The sequence below is a fragment of the Salvia miltiorrhiza genome, chromosome 5, assembly GCF_028751815.1.
Source record: "Salvia miltiorrhiza cultivar Shanhuang (shh) chromosome 5, IMPLAD_Smil_shh, whole genome shotgun sequence".
In the NCBI taxonomy this organism is placed as follows: domain Eukaryota; kingdom Viridiplantae; phylum Streptophyta; class Magnoliopsida; order Lamiales; family Lamiaceae; genus Salvia; species Salvia miltiorrhiza.
Window position 1 is genome coordinate 53,235,268 of NC_080391.1, and position 24,906 is coordinate 53,260,173.

A 24,906-nucleotide genomic window follows, 5' to 3' on the forward strand; every position below is an offset into this window, starting at 1 on the left:
AGTGAAGGAAGGTAAATATAGTGGTGTTAAAAGCTTCGAAAAAAATGTGATTGAAGCCGATTGTATCGGCTTTATGTCTATCAAAAGAGAATCAAATTTTTTAGAAAGATATTTTTGACCTTTATGTATCGGTTGTTGCAAAATTCACTTGGTAACATGCATGATTTTTTTGGGTAACACGCATGCATTTAATTGGGACGGATTTTGAGTATATATATATATATATATATATATATATATATATATATATTAAATTTAAAGATATGGATTAATTAACACGATATATATAGTGTTATATACTATATATCAACATTCAAGAATAACACAATATATACAAATAATTTCAAAGAATATATGTATTGAAATTAAGATATTAAAGGGAAAAAAAATAAAAAATTTAAGATAGATACGCATGGATATATATTATTAGCTTCTTGATTTTTTTTTTTTATGAAATTGAATAAAATATAATATTTTATGCCTAAATAATATCTATCCGGCCGGTAATTTTCAAGGAAAAATGTATCCGGCCGGGTCATTGTTTTTCTGAAATGTACCCGGTCGGATACATTTCTCTGGCCATTTCACCGGCCGGATCGATGGTATATCAACATAAAAGTGTTTTTTCTATCTATTGCTATCTTTATATTAATTTTTACTATTTTGCTGAATTTAATTTAATATATTGTTTAAGTGTTAATTAGTGTCCGGTCGATAATATTTACACTTTAAATTATCCGGTCCATAATATATATACAGTTTAAAAAAATCATATCGGACACTCAGTGTGTAATCATTTCGGTCAACATCACAAATTATTGTACAAAAATGCATTGGAACTTAAAAATGTGTAAGATTGTGTAAGAAGACCGAAATGATTACTTAAGATGTTGACCCACTCAAGGGTTAATTAGTAATTTAGGGCATGGATAGCTTTGTATGATAAGGGTGGGCATTTTTCAAAATATGAATAAGGAATGGGGCACTTTTGCCTATTAACACTTAAAAAATATATATATACCAATAATACTTTAAAGGCATATTAGTCATAAAAACTTTCCATATAATTTTAAGGGTAATATGGCAACCATAATTATGGCCCCATATAATTTCCCTTTCTTAATAAATTTCAGTATGCGAATTTAGGCAACTAGAATGAAACTAGTCAGAAACCTAAGTTTTCAGACGAGTGGAATTTTTTGGCTCTTGATTAATTGGCACAGCCTAAGTTGACTTGCTCTAACGACTACTTCCACTCTTCTACCAATCAATTTCCCTCTCATCTTCTCTCTTCATATTTTTCATTTCTACCTCCTCACACAACTACTATATATATAATACCATATCATTTGTGTTCCAATCATAGAATTAAACATATCATCATTTCTATGAAATTTTCATTCTAATTCCCAATTATTTCACGTCCATATCAAGAATTCCCGATGACGAAGGTATCATCTCATTCCCTCCTCGATTTGCTTGTTCTCACACTTCACATACAAATTCATATTACTATAAATTTATATGTATAGTATTCTACAATTTCTCATAATTCTTTTTCCTTTCAAAACCAACATATATAGTGTTATGATGTCACGAGTAGAATCTTGTACTTAGAGGGTGTTTGGCTGAGCTTATAAGCTCTTCAAAACAGTTTATAAGTTGTTCAGGAGCTTATAAACTCCTTCAAAGTATTTGGCAAAATAAGCTTCTAAACAGCTTATAAGCTTCAAATTTAAGCTCCAAGAGCTTATAAGCTTCCAAATATAATCTCATATGTAATAATTATTTTACAAATATTTTTCAACTATAATTTATTATTTTCATCATATATCATTCAAGTTCATTTCTCTTCGATTTTCTCTCTCTAAAAAAAATCTCTATCTCTAGAAAAAAATTCTCTCTCTAGCTTATAAGCTCAATTATCCAAACATTTTGACAACTTACAAGCTCTTAGAAAACTATAGAGATTAGGGTGTTTGGCTAAGCTTATGTTAAAGAGCTTATAAGCTCTTGGAGCTTATAAGATGTCATTTTTAAGAGCTTATAAGTTGCCAAAGTGTTTGGATAATAGAGCTCATAAGCTAGAGAGAGAATTTTTTTTGCTAGAGAGCGAAAAAAAAATTAGAGAGAAAATCGAAGAAAAATGAACTTAAATGATATATGATGAAAGTAATAAATTATAGTTGAAAAATGTTTGTAAAAAATTATTGCATATGAGATTATAAAAAAATAAGTTGGGGTAGAGGAACTTATTTTTTGGGGAACTTATAAGCTGTTGAGGAGCTTATTTTGCCAAACCCTTTGAATGAGCTTATAAGCCCAGCCAAACACCTCTTGAAACATTTTATAAGCTTCAAGAGCTTATAAGTTCTTTAAAATATATAAGTTTAGCCAAACACTCTCATGCCGGCAAAAAGTAGATAAAAAATTTATACTTTTTTTCACTCCACTTTGTAATTAGAGTTAATTTATAGTTGAGAATCATAATCTTATTGTTTTCTTGCACCGTGAGATCATACAAAGTTATTTGCATTTTCACATAAATTAAAATTTTATGGGCCCTTTTATCCCCTGCAGAAAGTGGTCTTGAAACTAGGAGTTCATGATGAAAAGGATAAGAAGAAGGCCCTGAAAGCAGTTTCTTCTCTTACAGGTGACAAATCTCCTCTCATATACTATACTCCCCCGTTTTTATTTAAGTGTCTCATGGAAAAAAAAGTATATATATAAAGGAAGTTGGAGTATTACTTTTGTGCCCATATTTATTATTTTTAAAATGTAATAAATTTATTCTCAAATTTTGAAATAGAACACTTAAAAAGGGGTAAAGTAGGAACTTTGTCATTTTTTATTCTCAAATTTTGAAATAGAACACTTAAAAAGAAACAATAAATTTATCTTAATATGACACTTAAAAAAACGAAGGGAGGATATTAGAATCTCAATCTTTGATCGATTTTCGCAATTTAAATTCAATTTTCAAGATATTGCAATAATATCATGACTTGTCGATTTGTTGTAAATTTGTCTATCAAGTTAGACTTTGAAATTTAACCACCATTCCGACATCGAAACTAAAAATTAATTGAATGCTTTTGAAGCCTATGGACCATTATTCTATCAATTTTGTCTTTCTATCACCCTGTCAATTCCACATGTTTCCAAAACCCTCAACCTATTTTGAATTTTGATGTGATGTCTAAATTTTAAAATTGATGAATTTACTACTTATCAAAATATTGAGATATTATTGCAGTGTTTTAATAATTTTTAGGGCTTATCTGGTATGGATGATTAGGGTGTATAATATATCTATGACATTCTAATATCTTACTATTTGGTAAGAAATAGTACGAAACACACAACCTTTTATAAATTAAAAGCTCGCAAATATTATACATATTTGAGTGATCTTGTATACCACCTACGGAGATGATATATGTAATATAAATCAAATTATAATTATTTTTAATTTTATATAATCTTAATAAATCATACCAAAAAACTTATTATATTTTACAGATATTTTAATGCATTCTACGGAACATGGCAAAAGAGATCTCAATCAAACTTAGGTGTTCAACTTGAATTTTAATCTAAAACTAACCCAATTCTGAAAAATAAAAATAAAAATTGCAGGGATAGAATCTCTGGCTATGGACATGAAAGAGAAGAAACTGACAGTAGTAGGAGCAGCGGATCCAATAGAAATAGTTGGGAAATTGAAGAAACATTGCCACACAGAGCTGGTGAGCGTGGGGCCCGGCAAGGAGGAAGAGAAGAAGAAGGGAGAGCCTAAAAAGGAAGATCCCAAGAAAACAGAGGCTCAAAAAATTGAGGAGCTTTTGGAGCTCTACAAGAAGCATTATCCATACTACACACAGAGCTACCATGTTTACAGTGTTGAGGAAAACCCTAATTCTTGCGTTATTTCTTAATTAAATTCACACATAATTGTGTTTTTTGGGGGAAGAATTAAATTAGTGTCTCTCTAAGTTTTGTTTTTGATAGGATTTTGAGGTGTTTCCAATAAGCCATATTGGATGGCGTAGCTGAATCCTTCTGCAATATTTGTATGTAACACGTTGTTCTTTGAGTTCACGATTATTAAGAAGAGTATAATAAGTGTAGTAAAAGTGTGTAAATGTGTGAGGCCATATTATTTATAGTGTAGAATTATTATCAAATATAGAAACAGGACAAGATCAATGAGACAATAAAAAAAAATAGAACAAGATCAATGGGACAGAGGGAGTATTATTTTAGCATGAATTTTGTTCTACGTAAAGTAAAGTAATAAATTCGTGGAAGATCTTCAGGATTTAAAAGCTAAAAATAGTTTTTATTTTATATTTTGAAATTGACTTTTACTTGATCCAACTTCATAAATAGTGTATATTGAATGTATGAAATTGAAATGGTCATTTTGAATATGAAAAGTGTAGAAAAAGTCAATCTTTTACATGAAAACATAAATTTCTTAGGTGCTTTTAGTTGTTAGATAGATCTACAATGGCTCTTGACTTTTTAGAATGACTAATTCTTCTAGAAAAAAATTGAATGTTTAAATATGAAGGTTTGATGTATTGAGAGACGGATTTTGATTATTTTTAAAAATAAAATAAAGAAAACGTTTATCTTCTGCATTATCATTTGATCCAAACATGAATCGAGTGAAGGCATCAATCTCATCGGTAGTGAAGATCAACAATACCAATGGCCCACAATCAATTAGCCATAAGCGCGTAGCTTTAAATCCACAATCAATCTTATATAATTAGTAAACACAAGTCTATGTGTTTACTAATTATATTATCCTTGTGTAAATTAGTAAATCGAATGGAACCACTCGAAAATAAATGTTGGCCAAGTGAGGGGAGTATCATTTTGGTAGATATGGATTTTTTGAATAATTTATCAAATGAAGTAAAATAATAATTTCACACCACCATCTAGCTGGCCTAGTTATTTTTCAAGCTTCAGAAAATCGTCTGATGTTAGAGTTTGGGGTATTTTATTATTGAAAGTGTTATTATGGATTTAAATTAAAAAACACGGTCATTATTATTATTATTTTTTGAAACAAAACATGGTCATTATTGAATGAAGTAAACTCGAAGAAATTAATCCATTTCATGATTAATTTGAGGCCCATAACCCAATGGGACTGAAATTATTTATAAGATGGACACTCTGAGGCCCATAGCCCAATGAGCCCAAGTTAATTACTATTATGGAATGGTTCATTTTCATTGGGCATATTTATCTGAGTACCTTTTTTTGAGTACTTAAAAGTTGATGTTTTAATTTTTAATGAATTGAACTATCAATATAATAAAATTATGCAGTAATAATAAGAGGGAATGAATAAGTTACATACCCCTTTTAAATAAATTAACTTCATCCAGTTTTAATATCACTCAAATCAGAAATAATTTTTAGACACAGCTGGACATGTTTTTTTTTTTTTAAAAAAAACATTTATTAAATACAATAAACAGGTCCTAGTGTTTAGTCTAATGTGAAACTTTTTTTTTTTAATATAAAAATTAGAAAATGTGATTCTAATGCCTGTAAAGAGAGGGGACGACATTATGAAAAATGAATAATGTCCCTACAGAAATATTTAGCTCAATTTACTCTCATAAATGAGACTAAACCAATTTTCTGTGGAATCATTGTCAATTTTTTGAACTAGAATATATATAGGGGAGGACTATACGGTATAAACACTTCTCAACATATAAAATAGGAACTAATTAAAATATATTAATTTTATGTAGAACACCTATGAATTCGCTGTGTAAATATCGCCTTAATTATAAGATTTATTCTAGAGTCTTTATGGTTGTAACATCCCAAAACCATTTACTTATTTAAAATTTATTTATCTTTGGATCATTTGAATTTTATTATGAAGCTATTGAAAATTTTATTATATACCCTGTTTATAAATTTTCTAATCGCGCCCCTAATTAGATACTCCATCCGTCCCTGAAATAAGTTCATCTTTTTCATTTTTGGGACGTCCCCCAAATAAGTTCCTCTTTCTTTCTTTCCATTTTTGGACAACTACCCCACCACTAATAATACTTTATTTATTCTTACTTTTCACTTTTTCACCACTCTCAATACTAATTATAACACTTTTTCACCTTTTCACCATTCTCAATACTAATTAGTATAACATATTTTTCTCCACTATCAATACACTTTACCATTTTTCCTTAAAACTCGTGTCGTCCCCAAAGAGGAACTTATTTTGGGGACGGAGGGAGTATATGATTTTGAAATATAGGTTATACCTATGGACATAAAAATTTATATCATAAAATATTTTATGTTATTTTAGGCCTAAATTTTCTATTTAGATTAGACCTTATTTAATTTTGGACTAAAATCTAATATATATATATATATATATATATATATATATATATTTGTTTATTTATATATTACATAATAATACATAATTAATTATTTTGTTTTTAGAGTTTTACATGTATTTTCTTCTTCAACCATACCGCCCGACAATTCATTCTAACTTCTTTATGACTAGCCACATTTTCTGGCAATCCATTCCAAAATCAGATTTCTTCAAGCCTCCAAAATCTGCCTCAATCTATCTTTTTCAAATTTGCAGATTTTCCTCAAGAAAATCATCCATCCAAAGCTCTGCAAGATTTCAACTTTAAAAATTTTGTTGTCTGATAGAACTCACCTATATACATACTTTCACTCAAATTAATCAACACAATCACTCAACAAATTTTTAGAGAGCAGAGCGATTTTTTTAACAAGGCTCAACAAAGGTATTAATCTCAACTTTCTAAACACACACATAGAGATTATTCAGCAAGTTTTCAACTATACATTCAAAATCAAAGAACACAGCTCAACTCCTTTTCAAGTCATATTTTCTTAACATCATCACAAAACCAAATTCAATCATCATATATACTGCATATATATAAATGTATTTATATACTTACAAGAACAAATGCAATTGCATAATAAGAAATTAGAAAGAAAAATGGAGTGTTTGGGGAAGGGTCGAAGCCCAGCCGGGAAGAGGGAAGCATGGCGGCGGCGGCCTGCCGACTGCTGCTTTCTGTCACGGTGGCAGCAGCCGTTTTTGCCGGCCAAAGAACGAGAGGGAGCCGGATCTGGAAAAAAAAAATAATAAATAAAAGGACGGGCTGCGGCTGGGCGGAGTTGCTGCGGGTCAAGAGAGAGAGTGATGTTGAGGGAGAGAGAAGAGATGGCAGCGTCTCCGACGACGGAGCCGCCGTCGAGCGGGCGGCAGAGGAGCTGAGAGGGAGAGCCTCTATGTGTTCGTAACAGACTGTTCTAAAATGAGCTTCTCAAATTTAAAATTGTTGAAAACGTATTTGAGATCTCAATGTCCCTAAAGAGATTGAATGACTTAACAATATCCAGTGACGTAGCCAGACTTTTCAGTCAGGGGGGGCCAAATACTCTCTTGGTTCCAACTAACTTCGTAAATATTTTTTTTTTACCGTCTCAATTAAGATGATCAATTTTCTTATATGGAATAAATATATATAAGCAAAAAAAAAATTAATCACTTATTTCACTTTATTACCAAAGACACTTAAAATACTAAGTTCTTAAATTTTCTATCGAAAATAAGTTGATCAACTTAGCTGAGACGAAGAAAGTAATAATCATAATATTATAAAAGACTCCGAATATTAGCAATTTCAATAAACTCATAATGCTACATTAGTTGCACCATAATATTACAAAAATAAAAATAAATATTCTACCATCATAAAATTTCTCTTCTATTTAATTTTCATGTTTGAAATCGCTACATAATCGTTTCATTAGTACATATTTACAAATTCATTATTTCTGATGTAAGATATTAGACAATCATTCGATAACGTATCTCATATACGATTGAGTAGGAGAAATTGGAATTATTACTAAAAATAATACTAATATTTATGTATTTATTTAATATTAAATATAAAATTACTAAAATACCCCTAATGTTTTTAAAATTTTCAGTGGGGCCCAGTGCCCCCACTGTCCCCCCTCTAGCTACGTCACTGACAATATCTATATACATATATAAAAGCTCAATCACTTTCAAAAATAGTAAGTTATGTTTTGCTGTCAAAAATCACCTTACTATTTTTGAAAATAATTTTTTCTTTCTAATTTTTTATCAATCTACTCTAGATAATAATAATAATAATAATAATAATAATAATAATAATAATAATAATAATAATAATAATAATAATAATAATAATAATAATAATAATAATAATAATAATAATAATAAAAATCATACAAAAGCGTACTAAAAATTTAATAAATGTAAATCATACTAGAAATTCTATTTTTAAGATATATATATATATATATATATAATTATTTATCTACAAATTTATATTTTAAGCTAAAGAGTTCTAAAATGAAAAAATATAAGTTTAATCTTAGTAACTGCATTAAATTGTTATAATAAAAAATATAAATATAAAAATAATACCATATAGTAAAAAATATAAAAAAAAATACATAATAAAATAAACAAATGTTAAAATATTATGATTCTTGATCATGACAAATTTTAAATTTCATCTTTCCTAGGTTGTATTTGTTAATTTTATCAAAATACAAATTTTAAAATTAAACTATATATTCATTATATATATAGTACTGTGTATATTTCAGTAGAAATTTTGTATAAGTTATTTTAATATAATGTGTATATATTATATCATCTTTAATTTTGTCATGTATGAACGAAATTAAAATTCAGGGCAAAGTCATGAATGAGCTAAAGTTTATATATTTATATTGCAACTTTATATAGTTGAAAAAAGGGATTATTGCCATAAAATACATCAAGTTTGTCAATTTTCTGGTTTATATCATCACTTTTTTTTTGCCAGAAAATACATGAATTTATAATTTGTTCCCAATTATCCCATCATTTACAATTTGGCTCAAATTAATCTGAGGTGGCAGCCGGTGGTTGACGGAATTGCCAACGTAGCTGCCGGAATTGCCAAATCATACATACCTCTCTCTCTACACACACGTCACATACCCTCCTCCACCGGCAGAGCCGCCGCCGCCTTCCACCGCCAGCAGAGCCCCCTCTCCGCCGCCCTCCCCTACCAGCAGACCCTCCCCCTTCGCCGCCCTCCTCCGCCACCGCAGCAGCAACACCCGTCGCAGTCATTCAGCTGAGACCGCCCCGCCAACAGAGCCCCCCCTTCCCCCCCCGCCGCAGACCCAACAACGCCACCGCCCTTGCCACCGCAGCAGCAACACCGGTCGCGGTCCTCGTTCAGCTGCGACCGCCCCTCCTGCGCCTCCGCCGCCGCGGCTATCAAATCCCTCTTCTCCTCCGCCCTCAAAGCCTGCAGCTTCCCCTTCCCTCCACCGCCGCTCCCAAAACCCTCGCAATCCGCCACATTTATCCCCGAGCTTCGTTGCACAAAATCATTATCTGCTTCCAAAAACGAAGCTATAGGGCTATCGTTTGAGGAAATCGAATCCTGCGCCGATTTGGGGGAAATAAAAAATGAGGAGGATTGTAGGGAACAACCAATTGTAGAGGAAGGGGGGGAGTGGTTGCAGCGGGGTTGGGGGAAGGGGAAGGCTCCGCCGGCTGGTGGTGGCGGCGAGGGTGGGGGAAGGGGAGGAGGAGGGAGACGGTCTGTTGGGTGGGGTTGGGGGAGGGAGGAGAGGGACGGTCTGTGGTTGCAGGGAACAACCAATTGTAGAGGATTGGGGGGGAAGGGGGAGAGTGGCTGCAGCGGGGTTGGGGGAAGGGGAAGGCTCCGCCGGGCTGGTGGTGGCGGCAGGGGTAGGGGAAGGGGAGGTGGAGGGGGACGGTCTGTTGGATGGGGTTGGGGGAGGGAGGAGTGGGACGGTCTGTGGGTGGTGTTGGGGGATGTGGCAACACATCATCATCACTCTCATACAAATTGGTGGTTAATTGTTGACAAGTGGATTTTTTATTTAAATGAGTATAATAAAATTAGCCAAATAAGCACCACATAAGTATGAATTTCACCGGAGCTAATCAGCGTGTCACAATTACGAACAAAATAAAAAGTGATGTATTTTTTGGCCAAATTAAAAGGTCATGTTATAAATTAGAAAATTGGCAAACTACGTGTATTTTCCGGCAATAACCCCTTGAAAAAATAGCAAAATTCACTAATAGTTTGTGGATTTACAGTCAATTAACGCCTAAAAAAATATTATGAAAAAATATTATGAAATGCAAACCAGTAAAAAGTAATTAAAAGTTCCAAAACCCCTTTCAAAATTAATAGAAAATTTGAAAGAAAAATATCTAGATATTTTGGTGGAATTTTTTTAAATAGATAATAATAATCGTTAGTTAAAAGGTTTTGTCAAGATCTTGATCATTCATTTTATATCCTCCAATTATAAGATGGTTTTATCTTCATTTTAATTCTATTATCTTTATTAAGACATTTTAGATAACATAGATTTCAAATGAGAAATACTCAATCAATCAAAAGAGGACAAAATGTTAAGGCTCTCATCAATCATCGCCCAAAACAGAACCTAACTCATTCCCTGGGATAGAATACTATCATACTCGTCGCCAAGCAAGTAGCGCCGCCGCCTGCCACATCGAATCGAAGAGCTGCGACGATTCCTCGATCGCGTCCATAGATGCCAATAGATCTCCTCCCCAAGGGAAAATTCATAACCAAAATTCTAGCAGAAAAGACACTACAGGTATATAAAGCACATCCAATGGGAAAATTTGAAGTAAGTCTTAGGAGGAGATTTGAGAAAGACTTTGCAGACCAAAAATTTCTTTTTGATTTTATGGAATTTCCCTTTACCTTTTCTCTTTCTCTGAAACCGTTCTTTTTGATTTTATGAAATTTCCCTTTACCTTTTCTCTTTCTCTGAAACCGAATCTGCAGAAATTTATATTGAAAATACATCATAGAATTTTTCAGAAAATATGCCAATTCAAACAAAACTTTAAACTATTCACAAACACTCTTCGATATTAAAAAGTCTCGGCCCAATTAAAATCTTAGCCCAATTAAAATCTCGGCCCAGTTAAAAGTCTCAGCACACTCTTCGATATTAAAAAGTCTGGCCCAATTAAAATCTTAGCCCAATTAAAATCTCGGCCCAGTTAAAAGTCTCAGCAGTATTTAGTTTTCTTATTTCTTATTTTTCTCTTAAAATCTCGGCCCAATTTCTTTCTTCAAATTCCAACACCCATTTCTTCTCGACGATAAACCTCCACTCTGAAACTATCGCACACCAGAGAGGGTGCGGCGAATTGTGTGTATTTGTGTGTGCTGTGTTGTGTAAGTGTGTGTGCGTGTGTGATTTGTGTGATGTGTGTGAGTGGTGTATATGTGTGATTTGTGTCGGTGTGTGTACATCGTGTATTCGTGATGGGTGCTGAACAAGAGAGAGTGAGGAAAAAGGTAAAAGGGAAAAAGGGAAATAGTTTGTGGGCTTAGATTTTATATATATTGTTGGGTTTTTTTATTATTATTATTTTGGGCTCTGTTTAAATTATCAAATTGAAGTCTAATTTATGAACCTATTTTTATTATCAATGGGCTTAAAGTTTCGTTTTTAATAATTAAACATACGAGTTAATTTTATTAATTAAATTGAAATGGATTTCAATGAGAAATATCTATATAACAATTTATTAATTAGATTTTTTTTTATGATCTTACAGAATAAATTTTTAAGTCTCATTTCAATTACTTTTAAAATTTTAGGCCCTTATATTTATTATTTAAATTTATCTGACTAGATGCGGCGCGATTAAGACGTAACTTTTGATTTGAATTACTCAAGTTATCTATCAAGTACCTATTTTCAGGTATGAGATTTATTTACATACATGTCGTAGATTAATTATTGTCCATTTTAATACTATGTGTTTACCATATGTTTCATGAATTATATATATATATATATATATATATATATATATATATATATATATATATATATATATCGCTAGAGGCCTGCTGAATGGATCCAGGAAGGTTGCAACCATTATCGCTAGGGGCCCGTTGAATGGGTCAAGGATGAAAAGGTCCTTGGTATGCCACCGCGCGAAAGAATGTTATGTATATTACGATCGTATGTGTTACCGTTTTATTAACTTGGACAATTATTGCATGTTCTCACACTAAGTATACTATGTATACTTATCCCTTAACATTTCAGGTAATTGACGTTGGAGGCGCGTGGAGAGTCGAATGGGCGCGTCGAACCTTTTGAAAATAAATGTTTCTTTCAAACCTATTATATTATTAATGTGATATCTTTTGACTAGTGTAAACTTTAAATTTTTAAACTATTTCAAATTCGTGTGCGACTTAGTTAAGATAAATTTCATTATATTATCTTAATGTCATGACTTGTTTATTTTAAATTCAAGTTCATTCTAAATATTTATTTGAGGATTTATTTCTAAAAAAATATATATGTATATATATATATATGATTTTAAAATAATAAAGAATTTATTTTATGACATTAATTTTTGTTGTCGAAAAGTATTTAAATTTATATTTAACACTTTAATTAGATTAGAGTGTTACAATGGTAGTACCGTGTAGCTTAATGATAATTTCATGGTAGTATCGTGTAGCCTTAAAGATTTAGTTAAGAGCTTAACTAAATAATAAAATAAAATTACATATATATATATATATATATATTAATGACATATATATAAAGATCTCGAAAGAACATACAAACTTCATAATAAATTTTGAAATATTTGCTTATACCAGCACATTGCTGGATAGAGTTTCTATATAAATTATAGAATCCTTAAATCGTAATAGATGATGAATGGGTCATTTTGTAGATTAAGTTATCGATTATTTAACCATTTAGCTAACAATAAATAAATAATAAGTCTGTCTCAAAAAAAAGTCTAACAAATAAACTCTCGAAAACATATTCTTTTACTTAAGTTGGTCAAATTAATCCACAATCTTAAAGTCCACCAGTCAACAGCCATCATTGCTCATTTGACCATCCACTGAGTGCCACGTAGATGAAATCTTACAAAAGTCGCCCTTTTAAAAGTCAAATGATGACGTAAGTATGTTTCATTTTTTTTTTCAATTAGTATTTTGACTAGTTGTTTCTTTGAAGGGGGTTATTTGACTAGCTGTTACTTATGTGTGAATTAAATAATTTATGATTCGTGGGCAGTCAAGTTCCCGGAGATGTCTCAATTTTGGTTGATGATATTTAAAAGAAGTTCCTTCTACATTTTTATTTAATTCACATAAATTATTTTTCAACACGCAAAACAAAGGCTGCACGAAGATCACCAAATGAAATATGTATATTGAGCTATTAAATTTAACACAAACAGATGTGATTTTGAAAATAAATAAAATGACAATGTAACTAAGCAATAAGCGGTTGATATTGTCCCTCTTGTGCTTGATATTCTTAATAATGGTGTCTCCCCTGGTCCTATTAATTCCACGTTTATTTGTCTTATTCCTAAAAAGAAACTTTGTGTGTCTCCCTCTGATTTTAGATCCATTAGTCTTTGTAATGTGGTTTATAAAATCATTTCTAAAGTTATTACTAATCGTCTCAAAGTTTGTCTTCCGTATGTTGTCAATGAGAGTCAGTCTGCTTTTGTCCCTGGTCGTCATATCACGGATAATGCTTTGCTTGCGTTCGAGATTTTTCATATGATGAAGTTGAATAAAGCAAAATCTCATGGAGTCTTCGCTTTTAAGCTTGATATGGCGAAAGCTTATGATCGTGTGGAATGGAATTTTTTGGAATCTATTATGCTACATTTGGGTTTTCATTCTTCTTTTGTGAGCTTGATCTTACGGTGTGTTACGACTGTCTCTTTCCAAGTGCTTGTTAATGGTTTCCCAGGTACTTCTTTCCAGCCAAGCCGGGGGTTAAGGCAAGGAGACCCCCTTTCTCCTTTCTTGTTTATGTTTTGTGCGGAGGCTTTGTCGGGTTTGCTCAGGAAGGCCGAAACACAAAATATCCTTCATGGTGCGCGTATTTGTAAAACAGCCCCGAGGGTGAGTCATCTCTTATTTGCAGATGATTGCATCATATTTGGCAGGGGGAATACTTTGGAAATTGAGGCTGTGAAGAAGATCATTAGCTCTTATAAAGGCGTTTTAGTGGTGGAATTCCGGAAGAAGTACAACTTACTCTTGCAGATCAGCTGGGAGTCATGCGTGCTGGGCAGAGAACTACTTATCTGGGCATCCCTAGTACTGTGGGCCAATCGAAGAGTGAGATCTTCCAGATGCTGGTGGATCGGACGCGAAAAAAGTCTAAGGATTGGAAAAGAAGGTTTTTGTTGGGAGCGGGTAAAATGGTGCTCATTAAAGCAGTCCTCCAGTCTATTCCTTCATACATTATGAGTTGTTTTGCGTTGCCGGATCAAGTTTGTCAACAACTTAACAGCGTGGCGGTGCGGTTTTTTTGGGGTCAGAAGAATGATGAAAGACGCATCCATTGGAAGAGTTGGAAGAAAATTTGTGTGCCCAAAGGGGAAGGATGCTTGGGTTTTCGGGATATCGCTCTGTTCAATCAGGCGATGCTTGCCAAACAAGTGTGGCGCCTCCTTACTAATGATACATCCCTGCTCGCCCGGTCTCTTAAGGCGAGGTACTTTCCAATAAATGATCTATTGTTGGCTAGTAATGCTCATAACCCATCGTATGCATGGAAAAGTCTGCTAGTTGGTAGAGATTTAATTGTGAAAGGACTTGCCCTGGAGGTTAGGAAATGGGGAGCGAATCGAATTGGAGTGGATTCCTGGTTACTTGATGGAAAAGGCCAATTCTTTACGGCAAAAGTTGATGATGGTTTTGCTAATTTGACAGCTCAAGAGATGATGAATGGTGACCTTGATGCATGGGATTGTGAGAAGATTGAAGAGATACTGCAACCGAGTGATCGTCAGAAGGTTTTGTTCCAGATTCAGCCGAAACCAAATGAGAAAGATAGGCCTTTCTGGCCATGGGGTAAATTCAACATGTATTCGGTTAAGTCCGGGTATAAGCTGGCCCTTGATTTGAAATGACGGGAAGATGCGTCCTCATCTACTTATCATGGTTTGCTTTGGAATTGGATTTGGGGCCTCGAGGTAATCCCCAAAGTTAAAATGTTCATGTGGAGGTGTCTTGCTAATGCTTTACCTACGGCCCAGGCTCTAAGAAGTAAAAATATCGATGTCGATGTGAAGTGTAGAAGATGTGGAGATTATGAGGAAACGATGGAACATGCGCTGCGCGACTGTAGTTGGGTTGGGGTTCTTTGGGCCGTTTCTCCTCTTCGGATTCAGCCTTTGAGTAATGGAGATTTATGTGATATTCCTACGTGGTTCGAGAAAATCCGCAGTCTTCCTTCCCGGGAGGTTCATGCTCTTTTTGCCACGCTTGTGTGGACGGCTTGGTTTGCTAGAAATATGTTTCTCTTCCAAAATAAAGCTTTCTCTCATGTGGAGTGCTTGGCCATTGCAAACAGAGCTCTGTGGCACAATCCGTCTAATTCTGCGGGAACAAGGCAGGGGACAGATGCAACTCCTCTTTTTTGTTGCTCTGAGGAGGAGGTCAAAGTTTCTTCGGATGCGGCGGTTAATCTGGGGGTTGGGATCGGTCTTGGAGCGGTGTTGACTGATAAACATGGTTCTGTTTTGGGGTGCAGGTATGGTTCAAGAAATGGAGCTTTTACGGTGGTTGAAGGAGAAGCTTTGGCCATGCTTGAAGGTTTGAAGTTCTGTAGGGATCGGGGTTTGTTGGATATCATTGTTGAAACTGACTGCCAATTCTTTATATCGGTTGCTTGTTCGCCATGAAACTGATCTCTCTTACCTGGGCGATATGTTGAGAGAGATCCAAGGGATGAAGCATTTCTTCCGTCGTTTGAGGTTTAGTTGGACGCCTAGAGAAGGAAACTCCAATGCTCATAGCTTAGCTTCTTTTGCTCTTAATTCCTTTTCCCCCCTCGTTTCTGCTGAGGCTTTGCCTTCTGATGTGAACTGGTTTTCTTCCATTTATTAAAGTTGCTTGCGTTTTGGTGCTCAAAAAAAAAAAAAAAAACGGTTGACTTGGTTCGTCGATGATTCAACAAATTAATTTATGGCTCAAAAAGTCTTATTTAAACTTAAAAAATTTGAGTTTACAATGATACTCCCTCTGTCCACAAAAAATAGTTCTAGAAATGGACGTTTTCGGTTTTAAAAAAAATATTGTAAGTGAAGAAATAGTTTCATTTAAAAAATACGAGTGTTAATAATGATAATTAATTGTATTATGAGTGAATAAAAGAGTCTATAATGTGATAGAATATTTTTAAAAAGAAAAAGAACATATTTTTTGTAAACATTTTAAAGTACAAATATTATTTTTTGTGGACGGATGAAATATTGTTTTTCACTGTATTAACACCTTTTTAATTAGTAATTTAAACCAAACTTCCCTCGTCACTGTGTTTATAAATTGTCACGTATAGATCTTTTAGAAGTCAAAATTTAGGTTGAATTTTGGATGAAACATTATTTATATTAGTGGATCAAATTCAAGTTCCTAGTGCCATAGGCATGATAATTGATAAGTGAAAAATGTTCTTATTTTTTACTCTCTCCCCCCTACAAAATTATACCAGTAACTTTATTTTCTTTAGTGGATTGTTGCAAAGTATAGTCCCTTCTTGACGCCTCTACTTTGTCATCTTTTGATTCTCCACTGCCTCTCTTTCTCTCCTCTCTCTTGATTCTTTAACGTCGTTTCCTCGTCATCGTTGCCTCCTGCTTTTTTTTCTCCAGTCCCGCAATCGACTCATCGAATGTCGCCTCTAAAATTTTGCGATTATTACATAATTTTACGAAAATAGTGTAAAATACATTATTATAATACGATTTTCATAAAATTATATAATAGTTTTATAATAATGTATTTTATAGTGTTACACAATATAGTTTGCTTTGTGGATTCCTTCATCTAAAATACACTTTTTAAAATCATCAAAATAGGAAGGACGGAATTAATCGACGAGTTTAAGAAATGGTAGTTGAATGAATTCTATTTTGTAAGTGGATCCGCTTGCTTCGACAATGATGTCAGAAGCTTCTACAGCATATTTAACTATTTATAAGTCAAGAAGTTACTTGGATACGAAAGGAGTAAATTAATGATGTTATTTAAACTTTCTTCTGCGTAAAAGACAAAAGAGTTGTTGCTCAAACAAGATAATAACAAAATTAGATATTTTCAGTTATATAGCTACTAAGATTTTGAAAGTGGCAGTCAAAATTATATTTTTGGGTTTAAAAATAAGTTTTTTGCTGATAAAATTATAATTTTATATATATAAATTGCAAAATATACAACATAAATATGATAATTAAATAAAATTATACTCCCTCCGTCCCACAAAAGCATGATCAAGTTTTCTTTTTAGTTTGTCCCACGAAACTTGACCAGTTTCCTTATTTGGCAAAAAAATAAGAGGCAACACCCTAATGTAGCCAAAACTTTTTAGTCATAGAAAATTCTAGCCATACAAATAAAAATATGAAAATAATAACATTTCTGACTAAAATACTCTTTTAGTGTGTAATAGTATAAAATACACTATTACACACTTTTTATAAGCGAAAAAGTGTATAATAGTGTATTTTACACTATTTGTCACTTTTTTCGCAATCACACACTTTTACGTTATTACACACTTTTGTGAAAAAGTGTGTAACAGTGTAAAATACACTATTACACGATTTTCACGATTATTACACGATTTTTGAAAAGGTGTGTAATAGTACAGTTTACATTATTACACACTTTTACGTTACATAATTTTGCGAAGACCAATTAATTGCCAAGATCCAAGTCCTTGACTTTTTGGGATTTTGGAACAAACGAGACATGCATAGCTCCACCGCCGCCTAGGCGGCTTTGCTACTCGTTGGTATTTGTGCTTTCGGCCGGACCAGCTTTTGATCTCTCCTGGCCGGCTTAATGGTTTCCTTCTCAAGCCATGGATTTCCCTCCGCTCGCCAACAACGTGTTCCCTCCGTTCGACGTCCGTTCGGTAAAGCTCCAGCCATCTCGCACTGGGGTTTTAGTCCCTGCTCCTTCATCTCAATCCTGGAGATGTCCTTGCCGTCGATATCAATCGTCTTAGGGACGACTTGTTGTTCCCTGAGATTTCAGAATCTAACTCTCTGCTCATGGCGGCTAAGGTTTCGTCTAGGGCTCACCACTTTCAGGGTACTTCTGAGGCGTTTATTCGGGATCCCTTGGCTGCTACTCCTAAACATTGCGCGACTGCTGATCAGTCGAAGTTTCATACGGTTGGGGTTTCGCCTGCCGTCTTCCTCCGTTTCTTTCAATGGCATGGATTCTAGGGATTTCTGCTTCGGCTTTGGTTTCGCCTTCCCAAACCGATTGCTATTATTGCCGGCGTTGGGAAGGATTCTGTTCTACAAGTTGCGCCGCTGCCTTGCTCTGGTGCGATTAGGGTTGAGAATGGTTCTTTGGTGGCGACTACTTCTGGGTCTTTGGCTTCGGGTTTCCAGAATGGTATTCAACAGTTTCGCGATGCAGACAGCCGGATGGACTCTCCAGCAGCTTTTCGATCGGTCTGCTGAGTTTCTTGACCCGGGGGAGGGCATTCGTCTTCCGTCTAGCCCAGCCGATAGAGAGGTTCCTCCGCCGGTGAAATCGTTTGCAGAGACTCTCAAGCAAAAGACGGGCGGTCCGGCTGACGTCTCGGCTCACGATTATGCTGTCCTCAAGCCATCTATGGAGAAGAACCGGCCCTGCCTTTCACTTTCTTCGGTCTTTCATCAAAGACAAATCCGTTCTTTCCAATTTGCGATGCATAGGCGCCTCTTTCTTCGTAAAGACAATGCTCCCCGATTTGCCGCGGATATTTACAATGAGCTCAACTTTCTGTGGAAGCCGTTACATCCATGGGAAGTCATTCCTCTTGGGAAAGGTTATTTCACTCTGAAATTCTCTTCGCATGAGGATTATTCTTTGGTATTTTCTAAGACTGCTTGGCGCTTGCGTACTGGGATTCTTCACCTTCAGGCTTGGGTCCCCAATTTCAATCCCAACAAGGTCGGGTCTTCTCTTGTTCAAGTTTAGCTCCGCATCTTCAACTTCCCTCATGAATTATGGCATCCTGAGGTTCTCGCTGGTATTGCTAGGCATATTGGCACGCCTATTATTATTGATGGTATGTCTGCGAGAGCTTCTGTGGGTTATTTTGCACGTGTTCTTGTTGAAATGAATGTTGCTGCGGAGATACCGGAGTTTTTGGATGTGAAATGTGATGATGATTTATATGAGCTTGAATTTGGATATGAGAATTTGCCATATTTTTGTTGTATTTGCTCTGTGGTTGGACATGCTACTGAAGATTGCAGGAAACTTAGCTCCGAGAGGGACATTGAATCTCCATCCAGGCACAATGGGCATGACGGTCGAAGGTCCCGAGGCAGAAACAGAAAAGGGAAAGAGAAAACTGGTAGGCATCGTTTCTGGCGTCTCAAATCTGCAGACACTCGGCCCTCTCCTGTTATTGGGCGGGGGGACAATATTGGCGAGGCGTGCTCTTGGGATTTAATCGGGGCTTCGATGGCGGTTGTTGCTTGCGGGGGTTTCGACCTCTAATTCCTTTGCTATGTTGGTTGATGGGGTTGATTCGGAAGCTGCAACAGCGAAAGGGTTGGATAACTCTTATGAAGGGGACATTCAAGATAGTGGAGGATAATGATAAGGACATCATTCTGACCTCGGCTCAGGTCCGCGGATGCCTCTAACAAATAGATTGTCATCTTCAATGATTCTGCTTCGGCTCCTCATTCCTCGAACTTTCATCCTTCGGATGGACCGGCGGATACTGCTACTGTTGTCACCCCGACGCACTATAGTAATTCAGATTTGGCTTTGGTTGTGACGCCAGGAAAGGTGACGATGGAGGAGTCGCTCATACCTCGTGGCCGAGGGCGACCTAAGGGGGATACCAAGAAGGGGAAGGTTTCTGATTCCTTTATCAAGCACCGACTTCGGCGTATAATCAAGAATGGTATGTCTTCAGATTTCCAAAAACCTGCAGGGCGTGCTGCTGGTGTCGTTTTGCAGAACGCCGTTCTTGACGCTCCGTCGCCGATGGAGTTCTTGAATAAAGTGCAGCATGCTCAGGCTGGAGGGGCGATTCTGCAAAACTTTGTGGTTCACTCTTCTTCCGAAGCAGCCCGTGCTATGTCAGTTGTGGTCTCTACAAACAAGAAAAAATGGGGAGATATGTTGAATGACGACGATGTTGGGGACGAGGAAGCTTATTTAGATTTCTCCTCATAGTTTCTGTTTTTGTCCACCCGTAGTCCTTTGCGGGTTTTTTTGTGGTTTTTGTCTTGCTTTGTGACGTTTCTTTTTGGCCCGGCCCTTTGTTAGCTTATGCGCTTTCAGGGGTTTTCTCTCTTTTTTCTTTTTAATAATTTTTTTTTCAGCAGCAGTTACATAATTTTGCGAAAAAGTGTGTAACTGTATTAAGGGTATAATTATACATTTACATTAAAAAATGCTAGTTTTTTCATACTTTTATTTGGGTGGACACTTTTTCCTTTTCTTATACAGGAAGGGCTAATTGAGCCCATTAACTCAAAAGATAACCCTTTATTCATCTTTTCACTTTTACCCTACCACACTTAACACACAAAATATCAATTTATTAAAATTCGTGCCGAAAAGAACTTAGTCATGCTTCATGGGACGGAGGGAGTACAAATCTTGACTCCATCTCTACATATTTCAATCCTAAATCTAATTAATTGAATGGATATTGTAAATCCTTTATCTTAATCAAATGAAGACAACGTCTCATGCGTCGTCCTCACACAAGACCACATCTTTTCCATATATGTTAAGTAAACAAGCATCGAATAAACAATTATTGTAGTATATATTATTAAGAAAATCTTATTAAATTAATAAGATTAAAAATATAAGTTTCTACAATATTAGAATGTAATAATGCTAATTATATGAATCAACCATGATGGCCACACGACGTTTAGCACATTAGTTGTGGGTGGGTGTAGGCACGTTAACTCGTGCTCACGGTGGACGGAACGATCGTGAACAGAATCAATCAGCTGAAAATCTTTGCATAATAATCTTGATGCCGGACTTGTAATTTGCAAATCCTTCTTTCCATCAAAAAATAACTTACAATTCGAATACATTTAATTACAAAATGATGGATCAGTTAGTGATCCATTTTATGAGCTACCAAATTAAAAGCTGGTTAATTAATCAAGTTTTACATGTTGCTGTATAACTATTCACAACACCAAAACAAGTATACTTAGTTGAGAATTAATCAAACAATTCTCAAGTCCTGGCTCGAACGAGCGGCGACGCCATGGGCGAGTGCGGCGACATCATCACCATGTCATCGAGCCGCCGCCGGAACGACAAGCTGATCTCGAGGTCCCTCCTGCTGCACTGCATCGTCTTCTTCCTCGCCGCCGCCGCCTCCTCCTCCCTCTTCCTCACCACAAACTTCCTTATCCTCCCCATCGCCACCCCCATCGTCTCGTCGTCCATGTTCGCGAAGCACACGCGGAACCACCCGGGCTCCGCGCAGTGGAACGACGCCCCCGGCGACACGTTCAGCTTCACCTCGCTCACGATCACCCGCCACAGCTCCAGCTCCGCCTCGTACGTCGCCGCCTTCAGCAGCCGCCGCAGGTCCATCCAGCAGAACAGCCCCGCGTTGCTCTCCAAGCTCCCGATCCCCACCTGCCCCAAACCCCGGCACATGTCCCCGTGCCGCCTCCCCAGCCTCCTCGCGCTCTCCGCGAGGAACCCGTCGACGAAGGCCTCGTCCGACAGCATCGCCGCCATCAGCCGCTGCGTCTGCGTCGACACGAGGCCGAAGCTCGACATCTTCCTCGCGCAGCTGACGACGGCGTCGTTGTACGAGTACACGACGCCGACGCGGAAGCCGGGGAAGCCGAGGTCCTTGGACAGGCTGTAGACGATGTGGATGAGGTCGAGGTTGCAGCCCGGGTTGTCCTGCACCAGCTCCGCCACGCTCACGAACCCCGGCTGCCCGAACACGGTGGCGGAGTAGATCTCGTCGCAGATGAGGTGGATGTTCTTCTCGGCGGTGAAGTTGAGCGACTCTTGTAGGGTTTCTCGGTCTAGCACATGTGCCTAGTGGATTCGAGGGGTTGTTGAGGAGTAACCCTTTCACTCTCACGTTGGAGTCTTGGGCTTCTTTGTATGCGGACTCGAGGGCGCGCCGCGTAATCTGGAAGCCGTCGCTGCTCTCGCACACGACTGGAACTAGTTTTACTCCCGTGCGCCACGTCAGATCTCTGTCGTTTCTGCATATGTTTGACAATTGGTTAGATTTTTCCAAGTAGGTGACTACTACACGTAGAATAAATAATGCAAGTGACATGAGGTGTGAAAAGTTTGTTGTATGTTTAGTTAGATTTTATTACAAGACGACTAAGAAGTTGCTGTGGTGGGGCCAGTGTGTTGGGATTAATTTATAAATCAAGATTAAAAGAAATAAAAATGGGGACTGACCCTGGGTAATATGGTGTTGGGACTAAGAATGCATCGCCGCGATCAGCCAAGCAGAAGGCAAGTGTTTCTTGAGCTCCGGTGGCGCCGCCGCTCATCACGATGCGGTCCGGGTCGAACCGGACTCTGTTTCCTCTCACTTTCTCCATGAATCTTGCAACAGCCTGTGTTACAAAATAAGGGTGAGAATTCAAGTTTTTTTATATTTCAAATCGAATTAAAATCTTGATAAAAAAAGAAAAGAAAAATGTAGTGAGAGTTAATTAGTACATTTCTGAACTGCGGCAAGCCATGATAATCCTGATAAATGGCGATGTCTCTGAAATCAGCAATGCCTTCTTCTGTGCAAATGGAGGCCTTTGGGTTGTTTTTGATCCATTCTTGGACTAGATCAAAGCAAAGCTGCAAAAAAAGTTGAAAGAAGATCGATTTAGAGATTGATATAGAAGAAGTTAATCATTTCATTGAAAAATAAGTATAATATTTGGTTTTTTCAAAGATTTATATATATTTATACCTGATTTTCTGCTAGTCCCATTTGAATAACTCCATGAGGGTTTTTGGTGGGATGGTAAGGATCGCTGTCGTATGCCTTCCAGCCATCGAAGTAAGGCGAGTTTTCGCCATGCCCGTCGTTGGTTGCAATCTTGGATAGAATTTGGCCTTGGTTTGATCTTGCCTTGGTGAACTCCATTTTTTGCTTTGTAGCACAAGATATGAAAGAATCACAAAAAATGAAGGAAATGAATGAAGTTGTAGTTAGAGGAGATGTTGAATTATGAGAGTAGTGTGTTGATGAAGTGAAGAATGAATGAGCACATATTTATAGAGTTGGAGTATTGTAGCCATGAGAAGCTTCCAAGTGGGAAATATCATTTTGACATAATTGAAGCTTCCACCCACCTCCAAATTAAGAAAAGGAAAATAATAATGGAGAGAATTCCTAATTCGGAATGAATTTCTATTTCCTTTTTCTCAATTTTTGATAAAAGAAAAACATTTTGAATGCGTAATAGGGCGGCTTTTTGGAAGTTAAATGCTTTTTTGACACATATTTTGATCACACAATTCTTATGGTACTACTAGAGCAAAACTAGACGTGAATTAATTTGACTGTCTTCATTCAACTTTCAAAAGAAAGCTAAGAATGTCAAAAGACATCATCCCTAAAATTAGGCTATTGTTGGACCATTTTGGCAAAGTTTTGAGACTTTTAAATTCGTATATGAGTTATATGGATCTATTACTAGTACCATCAATTATTTAAGCTCAAAAAACGTTGGAAATCACTAACATGTTTTTGACTAGATAATACGTATGCGATGATTAATTAATTTTCATGGAACCTTAATTTAAATCCTATATATTAAAAATGTTAAATATGTCAAGTATTTGCAGAGTGCTATATTTAGTGAGTTTCAAGGGGCCCTGATCAGTAATATAGTTCTAAATATGGTCATGTTCTGCATTTAAGATCTTTTATTGTCAATTAGTGTGACATTTTTTATTGCATAAGTAGATAAACGATAGAGTGAATTTTGAAAATAGCCTATTTTTTTTAATAAATTCAAAAATTATCCATTAAAATAAAATTTTAAAAAATTGGTCACACTTCCCATTTTACTCTTCAAACACCACCCTTTAAAAAATTCGCACATTTCACAACCAGAATTTTTTTGTTGTGAATTTGAGTTTTACAGTTTGAATTCACAACTAGAAATATTGTTAGTCGTGAATTCAAGCTTTAAAACTCAAATTCACGACTACTTGAATTCACAATTAGCAATAGAGTTGGTTGTGAATTCGAGATTTAAAACTCGAATTCACAACTAACACTAGCAATTCAGTCGTAAATTCATCAAACTGATTGTGAATTCGGGAATTCACAACCAAAACAACTAGTTGTGAATTTGAGCTTTAAAACTCGAATTCACAACTAACACTAACGATTCAGTTGCGAATTCATCGAGCTGGTTGTGAATTCAAAAATATTAAGTTGTGAATTCATATATGTGGTCGTGAATTCAAAAATATTAAGTTGTGAATTCATAAATCTGATTGTAAGTTCAATAATAACATTAAATTATGAATTCATATATCTAATTGTGAATTCAAAAATATTAATGAGTTCATAGGTTTTGGAAAGTAATAAAAAAAATGACTTAGGGGCAGGGGGTGGAGAAATAAAAAAATGGCTTAGGAGTGGGTGGGGAGTAAAAGAAAAAAAAAATAGTTTGGAGGTGGATGGTAGGGGGTGTAAAAGAGTTTT

General features: G+C 35.8%; 4 protein-coding genes and 2 long non-coding RNA genes across 7 annotated transcripts; 4 read left to right on the plus strand and 2 right to left on the minus strand.

The window, feature by feature from the left end:
* Window positions 1–1,164: 1,164 nt before the first annotated feature.
* LOC131024997 (heavy metal-associated isoprenylated plant protein 39) lies at window positions 1,165–4,148 on the plus strand. The gene is made up of 3 exons (XM_057954596.1): window positions 1,165–1,451; window positions 2,581–2,656; window positions 3,643–4,148. Exons 1-3 carry the CDS (start codon window positions 1,443–1,445, stop codon window positions 3,939–3,941), a joined length of 384 nt encoding a protein of 127 aa, XP_057810579.1. The 5' UTR covers window positions 1,165–1,442; the 3' UTR covers window positions 3,942–4,148.
* Window positions 4,149–10,358: 6,210 nt separating this feature from the next.
* LOC131025025 (uncharacterized) lies at window positions 10,359–11,815 on the minus strand. The gene is made up of 2 exons (XR_009102065.1): window positions 10,931–11,815; window positions 10,359–10,877 (listed from the first exon to the last, which is right to left on the minus strand). It is a non-coding gene; the product is annotated as an uncharacterized LOC131025025 (long non-coding RNA).
* Window positions 10,422–12,454, plus strand: LOC131025014 (uncharacterized). 2 transcript variants are annotated; one of them, XR_009102055.1, is made up of 4 exons: window positions 10,422–10,767; window positions 11,825–11,893; window positions 12,038–12,159; window positions 12,247–12,454. It is a non-coding gene; the product is annotated as an uncharacterized LOC131025014 (long non-coding RNA). The 2 variants fall into 2 exon arrangements; XR_009102054.1 differs by lacking the exons at window positions 11,825–11,893; window positions 12,038–12,159.
* Window positions 12,455–14,254: 1,800 nt separating this feature from the next.
* LOC131026117 (uncharacterized mitochondrial protein AtMg00310-like) lies at window positions 14,255–15,112 on the plus strand. The gene has a single exon (XM_057955885.1). The coding sequence runs from the start codon at window positions 14,255–14,257 to the stop codon at window positions 15,110–15,112; it is 858 nt and encodes a 285-aa protein (XP_057811868.1).
* Window positions 15,113–15,193: 81 nt separating this feature from the next.
* On the plus strand, window positions 15,194–15,886 carry LOC131026118 (uncharacterized). The gene has a single exon (XM_057955886.1). The coding sequence runs from the start codon at window positions 15,194–15,196 to the stop codon at window positions 15,884–15,886; it is 693 nt and encodes a 230-aa protein (XP_057811869.1).
* A 5,342-nt stretch (window positions 15,887–21,228) lies between these two features.
* Window positions 21,229–23,449, minus strand: LOC131024926 (1-aminocyclopropane-1-carboxylate synthase-like). The gene is given in 5 exon segments (XM_057954487.1): window positions 21,229–22,253; window positions 22,255–22,432; window positions 22,641–22,801; window positions 22,908–23,039; window positions 23,155–23,449. Coding segments are annotated over 5 exon segments (1,470 nt in total). The 5' UTR covers window positions 23,332–23,449; the 3' UTR covers window positions 21,229–21,431.
* Between the last annotated feature and the right edge of the window lie 1,457 nt (window positions 23,450–24,906).